Raw genomic sequence first — 15,215 nt, forward strand, 5'->3', positions numbered from 1 at the left:
ATTCTTTTACTCCAGAATGACCAATGACTCTACTATATATTAGCGTAAAAAGCCATACGCAGTTTGCTGAGCGAAATTTTTAATGTCACTTCCGCTCAATCCTGTCTGCTGCTTAAACTCACCACCGTCCCGGTTTCTGTACGTCTGTACATTCAAGTTCAGTTCAGTTCCTGTACGCACAGTTTACGTTTAATCCACCATTGCTAAGTTTATCTACGCTCCTACATACCAAATCGATTGAGTTGAGACGTTTTGTATGGATCGCACAATTCACCAATCATTCTTGTTGTCAAGAGCTCCAAAATAACTTGATGGTTTGGATTAATCGCAGTGCAGTATCTTTACGCTTTGTTCGAACTACACGTCTCATCCCTGAAACGTTCTCTTATACTGCTGAATTATTTTGTGTTAGTATATTCAAACGAAATTGCTTAATCCCACTAATTTGACTACGGTGTTTTTTAAATTTCATCAATTTGTTTAAATCTATTTTCACAAGTTGCGACCTATCAATTTACTTCATCGGTTGTAAGTAGTATTTTCCATTAGTAGTATTCCGAACATTTCAGTGTATTAATCAAGTCTTGGTGCTTCTGGAATTTGTTCTGTATTATTTGGTTATCAATACTGTCACAAGGATGAAGGAAAAGAAAATCACACAAGACACAGCTGACAGCGAATGCGTTGGTCCAAAACAAATGGAGGCTGATTATAATAATCCGGTCGACACTGCTAATATTCTTCTATTACCAGTAAAGGTCAAAGTGAGTGGATTTTCGTTTAAAAAATCAATAAACTGGGTTTACTTCAGCTTGGTTTAAGTGAAACAATCGGTAAGTCTTTTTTTTTAGATTAAGCTTGGGCGTTTGTCATTTTCATTTTCTTTTTTCATTACAACTGTTCCACGCAATAAATTTTTCTTTCCTTTATTTATGAAGAAATCCATTCAGTAAATATTTTTCTTACTTAAGAAGAAAAAAGTGAAAAAAGCGGACGATAAAGTAATCAACCGGAAGAAGCACGAGGCAAGGAAAAGACGACTGGAAGAAACGGAAGTTAAAATATCTAAAACTAAGCGGAAGAAGCTAATAAAAGTAATGGAAAGGAAGAAGAAAAAAGAATCGGTGAGAATTTACTGTTGTCTTGGTGAAGTTCATCAAAATTGGGGTTATTTCTAAGGAGATGTTCATGTTCAAGTCATTTTTTCGAGTTTCTTTTCGACTAATTCCTTTTTGTTAAAAGATTTTCTCATTTAGCTTACTAAAAAGTTTCAAATTCATGCCAAATTTAGACGTATTGCTGGTTCAATTTTACATTTTGCAGAAGGAATCACTTCTGAAAAATTTGATGCAATATCAATTATCTACTGGCACAATGAGCAAACTGACAGCAGAAATTCATCCGAGGAAGCGTGCGAAGTATCAAACTTCACCATAATTTTTCTACTCTTTTTTGGCCAAAGCTTGATCAGTCCAACAAATTTTTGGAGGCCACACCGTTTTTTATTGTTTTGAAATGCCCCATCTCATATGTTCTGATTTAATAAAACTTCTCATAGTTTTTAGACCAGAAGAATGTTTTGTTCCAAAGAAGTTATCAAATCTGGCAGGTTGTAAATGCGTCCTCTTCCCTGAACTGAAGAAACAGCCATTACAAGAAAATTATTACGAGACGGGAAGTGAAAGTGAAGATGATCTTTTGCTCACAGAAGAGGTTATCTTTCTTTTCATAAACCTTACATAACCATCTTTGATTTCCTTGAGTTGCAAATATTATTTGACATTCTGTCTCATAGTAATGCTAGAAATGCCAAGATGTTTTGTTATAATGGTTGAATTTTTTTTAGGTAATAACAATGGACGCGGAATCATCAATGTGCACTGTAGACGGCAAAGACATGGAAAGAAAGCAAGTTGAGGATAGTGCGGATAGAAGACAAGAAAACTTAACGAACCAAAATACTGATGAGAGCAAGCTAATGATCAAACACCATGAAACAATAAATTTATTGGGTGCATTTTCCTTTCTTTAAATTCAGTCTTACATTCTAGTAAGACTTGCTGTAAGCTCGTTTTGTGAGTTTGGAATCTGGAACTTATCGACGTTTTGTTTTTAATCAAAACTTATAGAACCAAATACTTCGGAACTCGATGTTGCAAATCTGCCGGTTAAAATATCATGCATCAGAAACAAAATGTCGCTGTTAGAAGGTGCACAGAAAAGCAACTTTGTTCCTGTTCATCGCAGCGAAAGTGTTGAAGCACAACGGTCAAAGCTGCCTATATATGCGGAAGAACAGAGCATTATGGAAGCTATAAATGAAAATTACGTAAGTTTGTCATAATTATGTAGAGCGGGATAATCATGCGGATGTCGAGTAATAAAAAGATTAGAAAATTGACAAGGTAGATTGTTAAAAATCCCAAGCTTAAAGGGCAATTTACCAATTATATGCTTCTTGTCTTATTTGAAAATTCATAGAAATAGGAGGTTTGCAATTTTTTTCACCACTTTCACATCAGGCAACAATAATTTGCGGTGAAACCGGTTCTGGAAAAACAACACAATTGCCTCAGTTTTTGTACGAAGCTGGTTATACCCGTGACGGAAAAATGATAGGAATAACTGAACCTCGACGCGTGGCTGCTATGGCTATGGCAGCACGTGTAGCACAGGAAATGAATCTACCGAATGCAGTCTCATATCAGGTATAATTTACAACTTCTATTAGATTATATTAAGTAGTTTGCTCAATTTGGGAGGAAAAATTACAATCGAATTTATCTGGGATATTGTGGACTATCTTTGGATTATAAGGATTGTAAATGTTGAGATGTCTGGCTGTGTTCCATGTTTAAGTTGTAAACGGCAATTTTTTTTTTTCAACCAGTTACAATCCTCCACAAAATAGCCATCAATTAAAGGAAACTGCATGTGGGTGAGGTGCATCTACTTCGTAAATAGACGTAAATGTGGACAAAAAGAGAAAATGTTGTTCTGACCATTTCGAGTTAACGATAACTAGTGAGATTGGTTGCTTCAGATAAAATATGAAGGTAATCGCTCAGCCGAAACATCGATTCTATTTATGACGGACGGCGTCTTAATGAAAGAAATGCAAAAAGATGTGATGCTTTCAGCTTATTCTGTTATTGTCATCGGTAAGCTGTTGTTGAAATGAATAGATTTTTGAAATTGAAAAATTTTCATCCCTGATTTAGTGCAGTTTTATTTCGATATCATTATATTGGTGTGGAAGGACTTTTTTTTTTTCCAGATGAAGCGCATGAACGATCGATGTACAGCGATGTGCTGATTGGTTTGTTAACACGGATAGCTCCTTACCGCTTCCGTATGGGCTCACCGTTAAAGCTTATTATCATGAGCGCAACATTACGTTTGGTTGATTTTAAAAATAAAAGGTACTTTATGGATTGCATGGTATTCACTTTATTTTTCAAATATTTGCAACTTCTGCTTTCACCTGTTTGTTTCAGTACTACTTCAGAATATTGGATGTGATACCATCCCTTTCAGGCTGTTTCCCATATCGCTGCCACCTGTACTGACCATTGATGCAAGACAATACCCAGTGTCTATCCATTTTGAAAAGCGGACACCAAAAAATTACCTCGTCGCAGCGTTTCATAAAATATGTGAGATTCATGAAAAGAAAGGTCCTGGGACGATACTGGTTTTCCTTTCTGGGAAATTAGAGGTATTGCTTCTAATATTTCCGAAGAAATTCGAGTGACTTCCCTTCTCTCCTCTCCCAGCTATTTTTGTCGAATTTATTTTGACCATTTGGACATAGCATTGATCAGTTCATGATCAGATTGTGTTTATTGCAGGTTATGGCGCTGTTAAAATGGCTTGTGGAACGCTATGCGATTGGGTAAATTTTTAGAACAAAAGGATATTCTTGTCAAATTCACACTGTTAACTCAAAAATGACTTTTCTTATGTTTTTAAAAGAAAACCGCGAATTACTTGATCAAAATATTTTATCATTGAGGCAGAAACGCTGTGAAAGAAAAAAAGGAGAGTTGAGGGAAAAAAATTGAAGCAGAGTCAACTGGAACTGAAGAAGGCAACTTCGAATCAATCGAAAAAAGCTGGAAAATCTGCAGATGAAGATTTAGCCGACAATAGGTTCGCTGATGCTGACAATTTGGATTGTGGCGATCCCGGTTCTGAAATCAGTGAAGTAAGTTATAAACTAAAAAAATTTCATGGAAAGGTGATTTTTGCACCAACTTTATTGTGTTAATTAAACTTTATAGTTCCTCTTTATATGAACTGTCCTTTTTCTTCAGAATCTTCGTCCTGAAGGTCCATGTCCACGACATTCATTAGCCCTTCCTCTTTTCTGCTTACCGCTCTATTCCCTGCTCTCCAGTAAAAAACAGCAGCGGATCTTTGAACCGGCCCCAGATGGACATCGGTTAGTTCTCTACATTTATCTTAATTACGGTATAAATAACCTTCAGTTCGATGAATTTTAGGTTACATGGTTTTTTCCTATTTTAGTCTTTGCTTTTTGAATCTTATATTTACTTTCTGATGCATGTTAGCTTACGCGTCTTGCAGTATGTGCGTAGTTGCAACAAACGTAGCAGAAACATCGCTGACTATTCCCGCTGTTCGATATGTTATCGATAGTGGTCGTGAAAAGAGGCGTCATTATGATCCGGTAACTGGTGTTTCTCAATTTCTTGTAAGTTGGATTTCGCAGGCATCAGCCGATCAGAGAGCTGGACGTGCTGGACGTGTTCAACCTGGCGAAGTCTATAGGTATCATTGCTCAAGTTACTTTTTCCTTAGATATATAAAACTTATTTTATCACCGTTATAGCGATACAGTTTAAAAGGTGACTTCCTATGCTTGCTCTAAAGCGTTGTGGTTGTGTCATCTTTTATGTTCTGTGAAACGGATGGATTAGAAAGTCGGAAGGACCACTTCGACTTCTGACCTCAATTGATTGCGCAATATTGAACATTTCAGTTAAATGAAGAAGCCTTTTGAATGGTTATTCGGAGGATAATATGGTACAGTCATTGAATTCTTGCTATTGAAAGGCATTTTTTTTACCGTACACCCAGAACATTCTTTCTGTTGTGAAAAGCATCTGTTATCAAATCTAATTTCAGGTTATACTCCTCAGCGGTTTATTCTGATTTCGAGAAATTTAGCCCACCAGAAATACTGACTAAACCAGTTGACCAACTTGTACTTCATCTAAAATCTATGAACATCGTCAAGGTTGCTGCTTTAATGATGTTAAATTTAACATTTCTTTTGAGAGCGGCAATGCATTAATCTGGGAAAAATGCATATTTTTTAAATTTATATTTGAGGTTGCGAATTTCCCTTTCCCAACACCACCTGATGAAGATTCGCTGGAAGAAGCTGAAAGGCGTTTGATCCGTTTGGGAGCCTTACAAGTGGCGGTTAAAAATAACGTGGTTGGTTTGTATAATGCTTCTGGTTTTCTGCTATTAATTTGCACTAAGGAATTATGTAATCCATTACTATCGATGTTATTAAAACGTTGATATATACTGAGCATGACGGCAACTGGTTTTATTTCTTGAACAAGCGCTTGATGTCGTGATTTGGGGAAATTCAAATGAGTATTTGTCGATCATTTCTAAATTTTGCGTCCTGTTTGTGGTGGTATTTGACCTAGTGCAAGCACTTTTTAAATAAATGTTATTTTAGAAACAGGCACGAATTAATTTGTTTGGAAAAACATTATCGATTTTCCCATTGGCGCCAGCTTTCGCAAAGATACTTGTGATGGCAAATCAACATTCTCTGATGACTCATGCTTGTTGTTTGGTTGCTGCACTTTCAGTTCGAGAACCACTCATTCCTCTCTATTCATTAAGGTTTACTTTGTTGTGTATTCTGTAATACAGAAAGTTGCAGTAAGATATCCAAGTATTTTTTCAAATTTCATTTTTTTTTCGTTTCAGAGGTGGTAGTGATAGAGAAACACAAGCTTTAATGCTTCAAGTATTGAAACAGAGACGATCATGGTGTCCACCCGGACAAGCGCGGAATTTCGGTGATCTCACTGTCATCATGCGAGCTATTTTGAGTGCTGAAGCTTTAGAAGTCTGTAATTTATTGCATATGTATCTATTGGATCTTTTTTATTGCAACAAGTATTCAATTACGTATCTGGAAACATTTTTCAGGGATCTCAAGAGGAGTGTCATCGATTGGGAGTTCGTCATAAAGCGCTTATTGAAATTCGGAAATTACGTCAGCAGTTAATCAAAATTATCAATTCAAGATGTCCACAAGATAAGCCATTTACGGTAAAAATAGATATGAAACCACCTACTGATGAAGAAATGCTAATGTTAAGGTTAGTGAAATCGACTTTGAAACATTTTGATTTTCGATTTTATACTCAGTTGAAAAAGGTTTTCAAACCAATGTAAAGTTATTGCTCGAAAATTTAAATAATTCTGTCGAACTCTGTTTTTTCTCAGGCAAATCGTGACTGCTTCACTTACTGATAATATAGCCAAAAGAGTGGATCCAGTGGCGGCTGGGGATCTATCCAAGGGTGCATATCAATCTCAAAAATTAAAGGTTCGCCTTTCCTGATTTATCTTATTTACTGTTACTCAAAAACCCAAATCTTAAAAATATTTTCAAATAAATCATTTGCAGGACTATGTTTACATCGATCCAGGTTCTATATTATTTAAAGATGAACCAGAGTGGGTGCTTTATCAAGAAATCGTTGAGGTTTATTGTCAAATTTACTTCCCATAGGGAATTTGCCAAATAAAGTTGTGAAAATATTTTTATAAATATTTTATAAATAAAATATTTTTACATTTAAAGTTCATTTGAAGTGATTTGTTAACTAGGATCATATTTTACTTCACATTAACACTCGATTTTGTTCGAAATTTTGTATTCATGTTTGGTTTAATTTGCAGCGGAAACATAAAAAATATATGCAAAATGTGATTTGTGTTGAGAGGAATTGGTTGCCTCGTTTGGCGAATACTTATTGCCATTTTACGTCAGTGAAGGAAGCTGAGCCACGGTAAGTGTAGTTTTTTAGCAAGTGATCCTATGTCTATTCGGAGAACTTGGCTAATAACTTTCGGAAATTTTAAAAACAAGGAACTTTATTTAGTACCAAAATTGAAAAATCTCAAATTTTCAGATATGATCCAGCCACAGATAGTATCCTCATTTTAATGGATGGAACATTCAGCGATATGCATTGGTCTTTAGGCAAAGTTGAACAGCCGTTACCCGTTAATGTCACTCTATATCGTTATTTTGCGCAGTTTTTTCTCGATGGTTCAGTCTGTCCATCTTTAGCGACTTATGCTGACAAGCTACTACTCTCACCAAGCACAATGACGAAACCATGGGCAAAATTACAGATGCGAACGGAGAAGCTGCTGAATGCATTGATTGAATATGAGGCAAGGGCTTAGTTAACCTCAGAATTTGAATTCTAATGACAGTTTTGAAGAAATTGAGTTGATTTACGAGAGCTGCTCAGCTATTTCATCCGTCATTTTTCAGGTAACAAGTCGAGGACGTTTAGCGGAAGTATGGAGGGATAAAAGTGAATATCTTTTGGATGAATATCTCGAATGGCTTCCACAATTCCTACATGAAAAAGTTCAGATGAACTGGCCACCAAGCTAATTATACGTAATTTTAAAAAGATCAAGCTCACAATTCATTTAACATTTTGAGATGTAATCCAAATATCACTATGGATAAGGTTAGAAAAGTAATTCTTTTTACGTCTTTGCTATCGTTCACTTCTCTCTCCACATTTACGTCATACTAGTTTGTCAATGGTACTGTCTTCCTTCGCTTTTTTTTCTTTTTTTTTTGAATTCCTTGACTTTGAAAATTTCTAGTCATTTACAAGTATTGATTTGCAATTAGGCTTTTTCTTACCGGATGTAATTTGAACTGGAAAAGTTTGTTATTATTGTCAGTATACATGGTTTTTTTTGTTCGTTATAATTAAAATAAAAGTTAATATATTTAATGTATTTGTTTTTAATGCATTGCGACATCTGTTGTTAAAATTTTTTAAATAAAATTTTCTGATTTTTGGAAATTTTACATTAGATGAAAACGGTGTTATTTGGATACCTCACTTACTACCGTAGCACTATTAATTCTCATACGGATCACAGACATTAATGATAACTGGTTCGAATTTCTGCAAATAAGTGCCAGAGAGAGTGTGCTTTGTTCTGCATGATTTGATAAGGATATTGAGAACAGATTGATAATAGGTTGATTCAGAGATTTGCAAGGTTTCAATAGAAGGAATAGCATGAAGTTCTGGAAGTGGCAAATTTTGAGAGGCATACATTTTGGCATATATCTGTGCAGGTCCCTTATCCTAATTTTAATGCTTCATTGCGATTTCAGACAATGGCTATACTGCCACTTCCACTTATTGATGCTGATACCGATAGCTGGATCAGTGATTGGAGATATGCTGTAGAATCGCTGAATAATATCTTGACATTGTCGGAACCAGCCCTAATGAACAGATTGTCTTGTGATCAGCAAATTTCAGAACTTGTTGACAACTTCTTTGATATTTTCCCAAAGTATTTCGTCGTTATTCACCCTGTCTTTTTTACTTTTTACTGAAAGTGATTCTTTTTTTTGCAAGATTTTGTTGCATGTTTAGAATTTAATTTTGAAGTCAATGTTAATTCTAAAATTTGCTCTTCGAAGTTTAGCCAACTTTTGCAGTTATTCAAAAATTTCCCGTCTTATATCCATTGATCGTTAACAATTTCAGAAATTGGCGAGAAAATGAGGCGCCAAGTATAACACTGAATAGAAGTCTGCAGTTGAATCGTGGAGAAGAAATTCGTGCGATAATTGTTGAAATGTACACAAAAATTTTGATGCTTTACCTGAAGCTTGCTAAAGAGGTGTAGAAACAACTTTTCATATTTGTTTTTCTACTTTTTGTGGTAATTCTTTTTTCAATTTTCTCCTTAGAAGAAATAATGGTTGTTCCGGGAGAATGCCTTTAAATAACACTTACGAACTTGCAGTTTTTAATTGTTTGATTTTGACAAAAAAAACGCAAAAATTTTAGCAGTCATTCAATAATCGTCGCATTTATTGTCTCTTCAAATTATATATTTTCAATATTCAGTTTGATGGCGAGAAAAATCCGCAAAAAAGTTTTCTCTTCGATTTAAATCGATTGTTCCGTGCAATTGTAGTATTTAAAATATCAAATCGAAATGCTGTAGAAAATATCGTCACAAAAGCGTATGGTGCAAGGCAGTTCACAGAAGAGGATGTTGAAAAATTTATCAAAACTATGGAACAGGTATTTTACAGCCTTCTTCCGCTTTCCATTATACCCATGAATCGAAGATAATTAAAAATAAATATATAATACTACTTTTTTCAAATTTAGTAGTCTTAGTTTGACAACCTTCCCGCTTATTATGATCATATTACTCAATTTGATAAAGGCAGCAAATCTTCATCTATTGCCTTTTATGGAAATCAGAGAAAAAAAATAAAATTTTCTTTTCTTCAAATTTTCACCCGAATATTTCTAAAAATTCGAAGTCCTGCAAATTTTTGAAAAATATACGTTTGTCTTTTTGTCAAAATATTCTGGGACAAATAGGCTTGGTGTGCATAAACCAATTTTGCATTAAAATGCGAATAAAAACTAATGCTTTTGATTATTATTTTTACTACCGTTTTATTATTGTTTTTATTACTGCTTGCAATTATCGATGTTAAATTTCAAAAGAAAAAAAATGAGAAAGGAAAATTAAATTTCAGCAAATTAGTCCTTTTTGATTTTTACTAGTGTTAAGTCAATGTTCGTATTTTAGGAATTGATCGACTTCAATAAGCATATTGCATTTTCAAGAAACAATGTTAATAAAATGGAGACATTTTTGGAAAAATGCTTAATCAGTTTTGAAGGATTAACAACTGTTGCATCACTGCTGTTTAATCAGCAAATATCACAACCGATCTTATGTGATTTCTTGAATAGGTATGTTTCTGTTCATTTGTTTCTTGAAAATGCAAACTGGTGGGTATATTATTTCTTTCACCCATGGACTTAAATTTCAGATGATTTCCTATTCTAGTCAACTTTTTACGTGCAAGTTTTAAGTCGAATTTATTGATTAAATCGTGAGCTTAGTAAGCAATTCCACTGGAAAATCCTTATGAAATTGAAGAGAATGTATGATATATCAATTTAGTGTAGCTCTTTTTGTGGAGAATTTGGAAGAACAGTATTGCATAGATCAGATGTTGAATATATCAACAGATTTGCGGCAAATATTCGGGTAAATTCATTGTTATTGACTCCTAATTAGCAAATTGTGGAAAAATAAATTTGTATACGCATCTCGAATCGCATTCGGAAGAGAAATTTTTATTTTCGAAAATTCGATATTTACTTATTACCACCACTGCTATCACCAATAATGAGTATCACATTAAATGTCCTTGTATTTGTGTTATTTCTGATGTTTTGGTTTCCAGATATATCTTTGCCTAGAATTTCAGGATATTGTTAACAATGGTGGATAATGTCCTAGCTTCAGCGTATACTGTTTTCCACACTGTAATTGGTACCCTTGCTTTAGTAGATGAATTATATATTGTTATTGTAAACTGCTTGCAATACGAAAGGTTTCAATTTTGATACTTGAAACTTAACTCTCCAGTGAACTCTAATATATTTAAAATCTAGTGGACTAGTTGACGTTTTTTGCTTACTGCTTGCTTCATCTTTGTGCTCCTTTGAAAATAAACCTTTATTTATTTGAAACATTCTCCTTGCAACCTAGTCATGTTCTGCTGGATGTAAGTGTGAACAGTAAGAAGTTTGAACAGTAAGAGTAATTTCCTTGCTTCCTAAATATTTTCTTCGATAATGTTGCTTTTATAACTAGAAAAATTGTTCGAAGTTAGTTTCATGAAATTGCCTCACTAATTGCTGAAGTCCTTTATTATTCGAAGTTAGTTTCATAAGTACTTCAGACTTTACATTTACATTTCTAAAATCCGTTATTTTTTGGATAGTCATACTCTGTAATCATGCTTTTCAGGTTTACTTTTTACTACAGTATTATTTATCCAATCGAAGAGGTTCTTAATCGATTCGATGAAGAACAGAAGATATATATAAATACTAGTCTTGAACATATCAGAAGTAACTATACCACGCATATTCTTGAACAACTGAAAAAGCGTGGTATGCTTGTTGTAAGTTATTGCTACTTATTTATTTGACTGTTTAGTCTTTCTGGATGTATCGCATCTCCCACATCATTCATCATCTGTATTATTGTCAGTGCGTGAATCTAAACACTGTACAGTTGAAACTGGATATACAAGAAAGACCTTAAGTCAGAATTTTTGGGAATTTTTCTGTAAGATGGAATTAATTCATTAATTCATCGTTTTTATTATTGTTGTTTCTTTCATGAAGGGAGTATTTGAAGGAAATTTCTGAAAAATTATTGCGATTTGCAGGGCCTTGGATCATCGGCTAATCAAGAAGTACAGGATAAAATCGATTACCTGACCGAACTTTTGCCTCATTTCTCGCCCCAGTTTATTCATGTTAGTTCGAATTTTATTATAAAAAGTTTGTCTGAGAAAATATTTCTTTAGTAACGAACGATTTTAGGAATTGTTAGATTTGGCACTTGTCTGATACTTGCTGTAATTCACTTCAATATCGATTTCGGTTAACGTACTGATAGATTTTTCACGAGTTAGAATTTATACAAAATTTGATTCTGAAGTTTCATAGTATAAAACTCTTGCTTTTCATGACGAAAATATTTATATGAAAATTGAATGAACTTCGTAAATATATTTTTGGTGTAAGGATGATTTGGTCATTCACAATTAAACATTAATAATTAAGTGCATTTGTTAGGGTAGATTAAGATAAGTTTAAATTTATCATTTTTTTGAAAATTTTCAATTCTGAGTTATTCGATTTCAGTTATGCTTGCGGCATTTCGGTTATCAAGCTGAACAAACTGCAAATGCATTGCTGAATACTAATGAATTGCCACTAGATCTGCAAGCCTTAATGTCAGTGGAATTAAAAGCGGAAAATGCGCCTATAATTGCTGCTGGATCTTCTCCCTTTTATGATTTCATCGGTATGCTTCTGCTACATATTAAATTTACCTCAAAAATTGTTTGGTTACAGCATAATCTTCTAACAAAGACCGTACGCAATCCTTATGGAAAGGTTCATACCAGTCGATCACCATTAACTGACCTTAAACCCATTTCATCGTCAAATTGGTTGATTTATTCAAATTTTTCGGTGAAATTTCTTTCTCTTCAAATATTGATCTGCTGCATATCATCACAGTGAAGAATTTTAGTTTTTATTTCTTATATCCGCTTATGTGAGAATATTATCCTTAATTACTGTAAAATTTCATCTTTCGCTACTCATGTTGCTTCTTTCCTTTTCCTTCTGAAGTTACCATATGTTATTTGATTTTTGCTTCATTTAAGCTTTTTTTCACTTCTGTTCAAATTGCAATGACCTGTGAGTTTTTTTGCTAACCTGAATTAAAGCATAATTCTACTTTTTTTGAATTCATTTACAGAAGCAATAATCGATTAAATTCCATCCCTTTCAGAAATTTTAATATTTCAAAACTGGCAATAATTTAATTTAGAATTGAAGCACTGCTGTTAATATTATTTTTGGAATTAGAATTAGAAAATATTTCAAGCAAGCAAATAGATTTTCACAAATTGTAGTTGCAGGTGAAAACGGTTAAATTGTCACATGCATAACATACTGCTTCGCTTATTCTTCCTCTCCGTTACATCTCATTTCAACCTTTCTTCCTTCTTCATCCTCTTTCATCTCTTGTTTAATTTTAGTAAATGATAAGTGAGGAATAAAGGGAAAGTGAATGAGAGTAAGGAAAAGGAAAGAAGAGCAGGCAAAAAAAAGAAAATTGTACAAATTTTGCGGACCACTAAACGCTTCATTGTTCCCAATGACTACCGATTCATTTGAAAATTCCAATGAATTTTTAATGATTAGACAATTTTCTCTCCTCACATTTTCTCACTTCTTTTCCGCTCTCTCTTTCTCCCCTATCTCTTTCTCTTCTTTCATCTATTCATCCATTTTTCTCTATGAAAAGCATTATAATTAATAAAATTTTAAAATATTGAAGAAATTTAACAGAAAAAAAGAACTGGGAAATAAAACGATTAAAAAGCTATTTCAAATTTTATCTTTTTGACCAAAAAATAAGCCTTCCCCTAAAAAGTTGATTTTTTTTGCAAAAACCATGCAATGTCCTATTTACATTCTCAATGTTGCATTTTTGCAAAATGCCAAGTTCGTTTATTTTAAGTTGTCATCCTAGGCTTTACTTCGTTTTAAATTTTAGATGATGGAATTTCCGGTCGTAAACCAAAAGCAAACGAAACCAAGCTACCAGACCCATTAATTTGCATGAAACCACTACAGGTATCCACCAATAGGCAAGAGGTGGAATCTCTTAGCAGTGCTCAGAGTAATTCCGAATCAAAAACAGGAAATAACGTCCAGAGAGATTTGAAAGTTGAATTTGGTATTGAAGCATTTTTAAAGGGGAAAAAAATGAATGCACAAATCAAGAAGTAAGGTTTATGTTTCATCCTTATTTTACAGGTTTTCTACCAAAGTCTAAATTAAACTTCGAATCGAATTTAATTCCTGCTTTTCATGGACTATTTTAGGTTACGGATAGTTTTAAAGTCCGCATGGATTGATCAGAACTTCAAAAGTTCGGAAATTTTTAACGGCCTATTCGGAAATTTTATGCCACAACTGATTGAAACGAACTTATTTTTTAATTTCACTAAATTTTAAAGTTTTAATGAAGCTCAATCATTCTTCTTTACTGTAGCCAACGTTTTCAACTCTTGCAGTAGACCGTTATTCACTGAAACATTCGATGTGCCAGATTCTGAAAAAGTTGCCCTCAGGCCAAACTATGAGCGATATCGTTATGTGGAAACAACATCTCCGGAATACAATCTGTATGATGATGAATATGATGACACGTATGATAATCAGTGCCAAAATTATGATTTCGACTTCAGGTGTCCAATTTTTATGGACCATTTTAGGTCACGGATAATTCCAAAGTTAGGATGCATTGATCAGAACTTCAAAGATTCAAAAATTTTCAGCACTATTTGGAAATTTTATGCGCCAAATTCTGATAGTTCAACTTTTGTCACATTTCAGAGATGATGATATTGCGATCGAAAAAACTAGAATTGAATTGAATACGAATCATCTACCAGTAGACGGTGAAGTGAGTGATAATGCAGAAAATGAAAAAAAAAAACTGGAGAAGAAAGTGCGAGAAAGAAAAAACACTTAAAAAATGATCGAAAAATGATGATTGTTACCACACCAGATGAAAAAACCTATACAACACAAGCAGGACGGGTGGAGCACGCATTAGGAAATAGTCCTAACGAATGGCGTAGAGCGGGATATACTGGCGGTCGGGATCGACAATTAAAAGAACGCCATAAAGGTGAACTCAGACGACGACAAGCCGATAAGAAAATGCGTAGTGGGATGTACTAATTGCTTAAGAACTGTTAATCGTTATTTACAATCTAGCAATCATTCTAAAAGTTAACTTTATCAGTTAACTCTTGTCGTTAACAATTCACGATGTTGATGTGTTTTGAATCCTTATAGTGCGAAATACAGTTGAAACATTGAATATGTTTGAAATTTTGACGTTTAAAAGTTGTTAAAATTTTTCGTTAAGATATGTTTTACTTCAGAAAAAGGAAATCCGATTTTTTTGCTGGTTCATATAATTATTTGTTTATTTGATTTCGGACCTTGTGACTTTCTTGAAAAATGTTAGGATGTATTGGGTACGTAAGGAACAAAAGCAGATGAGAGACTTCTATATCAGTTCTTTTTCCCTTTTCGTTTTTTCTGCATATGAAATGATTTGAAACTAGCAGGTTAACATTAACAAAAATATGGAGGTACTACACTTCTTGAATCATCCGGGAATTATTCCATGAAAATTCAAATTTGAAAATTTGAAAATATCAACTTATGCTAAATGTCACGACTACTCCAATAAAGTGTGCCATATGAATGAAGTGCGAGTAAGAAATG

General features: G+C 33.7%; 2 protein-coding genes across 2 annotated transcripts; both read left to right on the forward strand.

Annotated features, from left to right (window-relative positions):
• Positions 1-563: 563 nt before the first annotated feature.
• On the forward strand, positions 564-7,693 carry LOAG_02827 (DEAD/DEAH box helicase; the record flags this gene model as incomplete). Its single annotated transcript, XM_020446139.1, has 24 exons — positions 564-764; positions 972-1,124; positions 1,324-1,418; positions 1,566-1,713; positions 1,847-2,012; positions 2,130-2,329; positions 2,523-2,708; positions 3,044-3,161; positions 3,278-3,422; positions 3,538-3,718; positions 3,852-3,895; positions 4,042-4,207; positions 4,317-4,444; positions 4,591-4,794; positions 5,152-5,263; positions 5,359-5,466; positions 5,723-5,892; positions 5,980-6,121; positions 6,205-6,377; positions 6,505-6,607; positions 6,689-6,766; positions 6,964-7,073; positions 7,197-7,464; positions 7,568-7,693. The coding sequence occupies exons 1-24, from the start codon at positions 639-641 to the stop codon at positions 7,691-7,693; spliced, it is 3,450 nt and encodes a 1,149-aa protein (XP_020303481.1). The 5' UTR covers positions 564-638.
• Positions 7,694-8,443: 750 nt separating this feature from the next.
• Positions 8,444-14,781, forward strand: LOAG_02828 (hypothetical protein; the record flags this gene model as incomplete). The annotated part of the gene is made up of 12 exons (XM_020446140.1): positions 8,444-8,625; positions 8,823-8,958; positions 9,189-9,368; positions 9,892-10,058; positions 10,273-10,359; positions 10,583-10,708; positions 11,128-11,284; positions 11,555-11,644; positions 12,036-12,198; positions 13,465-13,696; positions 13,988-14,161; positions 14,310-14,781. The coding sequence occupies 12 exons, from the start codon at positions 8,444-8,446 to the stop codon at positions 14,446-14,448; spliced, it is 1,833 nt and encodes a 610-aa protein (XP_020303482.1). The 3' UTR covers positions 14,449-14,781.
• Between the last annotated feature and the right edge of the window lie 434 nt (positions 14,782-15,215).

Source organism: Loa loa (genome assembly GCF_000183805.2).
Source record: "Loa loa unplaced genomic scaffold supercont3.59, whole genome shotgun sequence".
NCBI lineage: Eukaryota > Metazoa > Nematoda > Chromadorea > Rhabditida > Onchocercidae > Loa > Loa loa.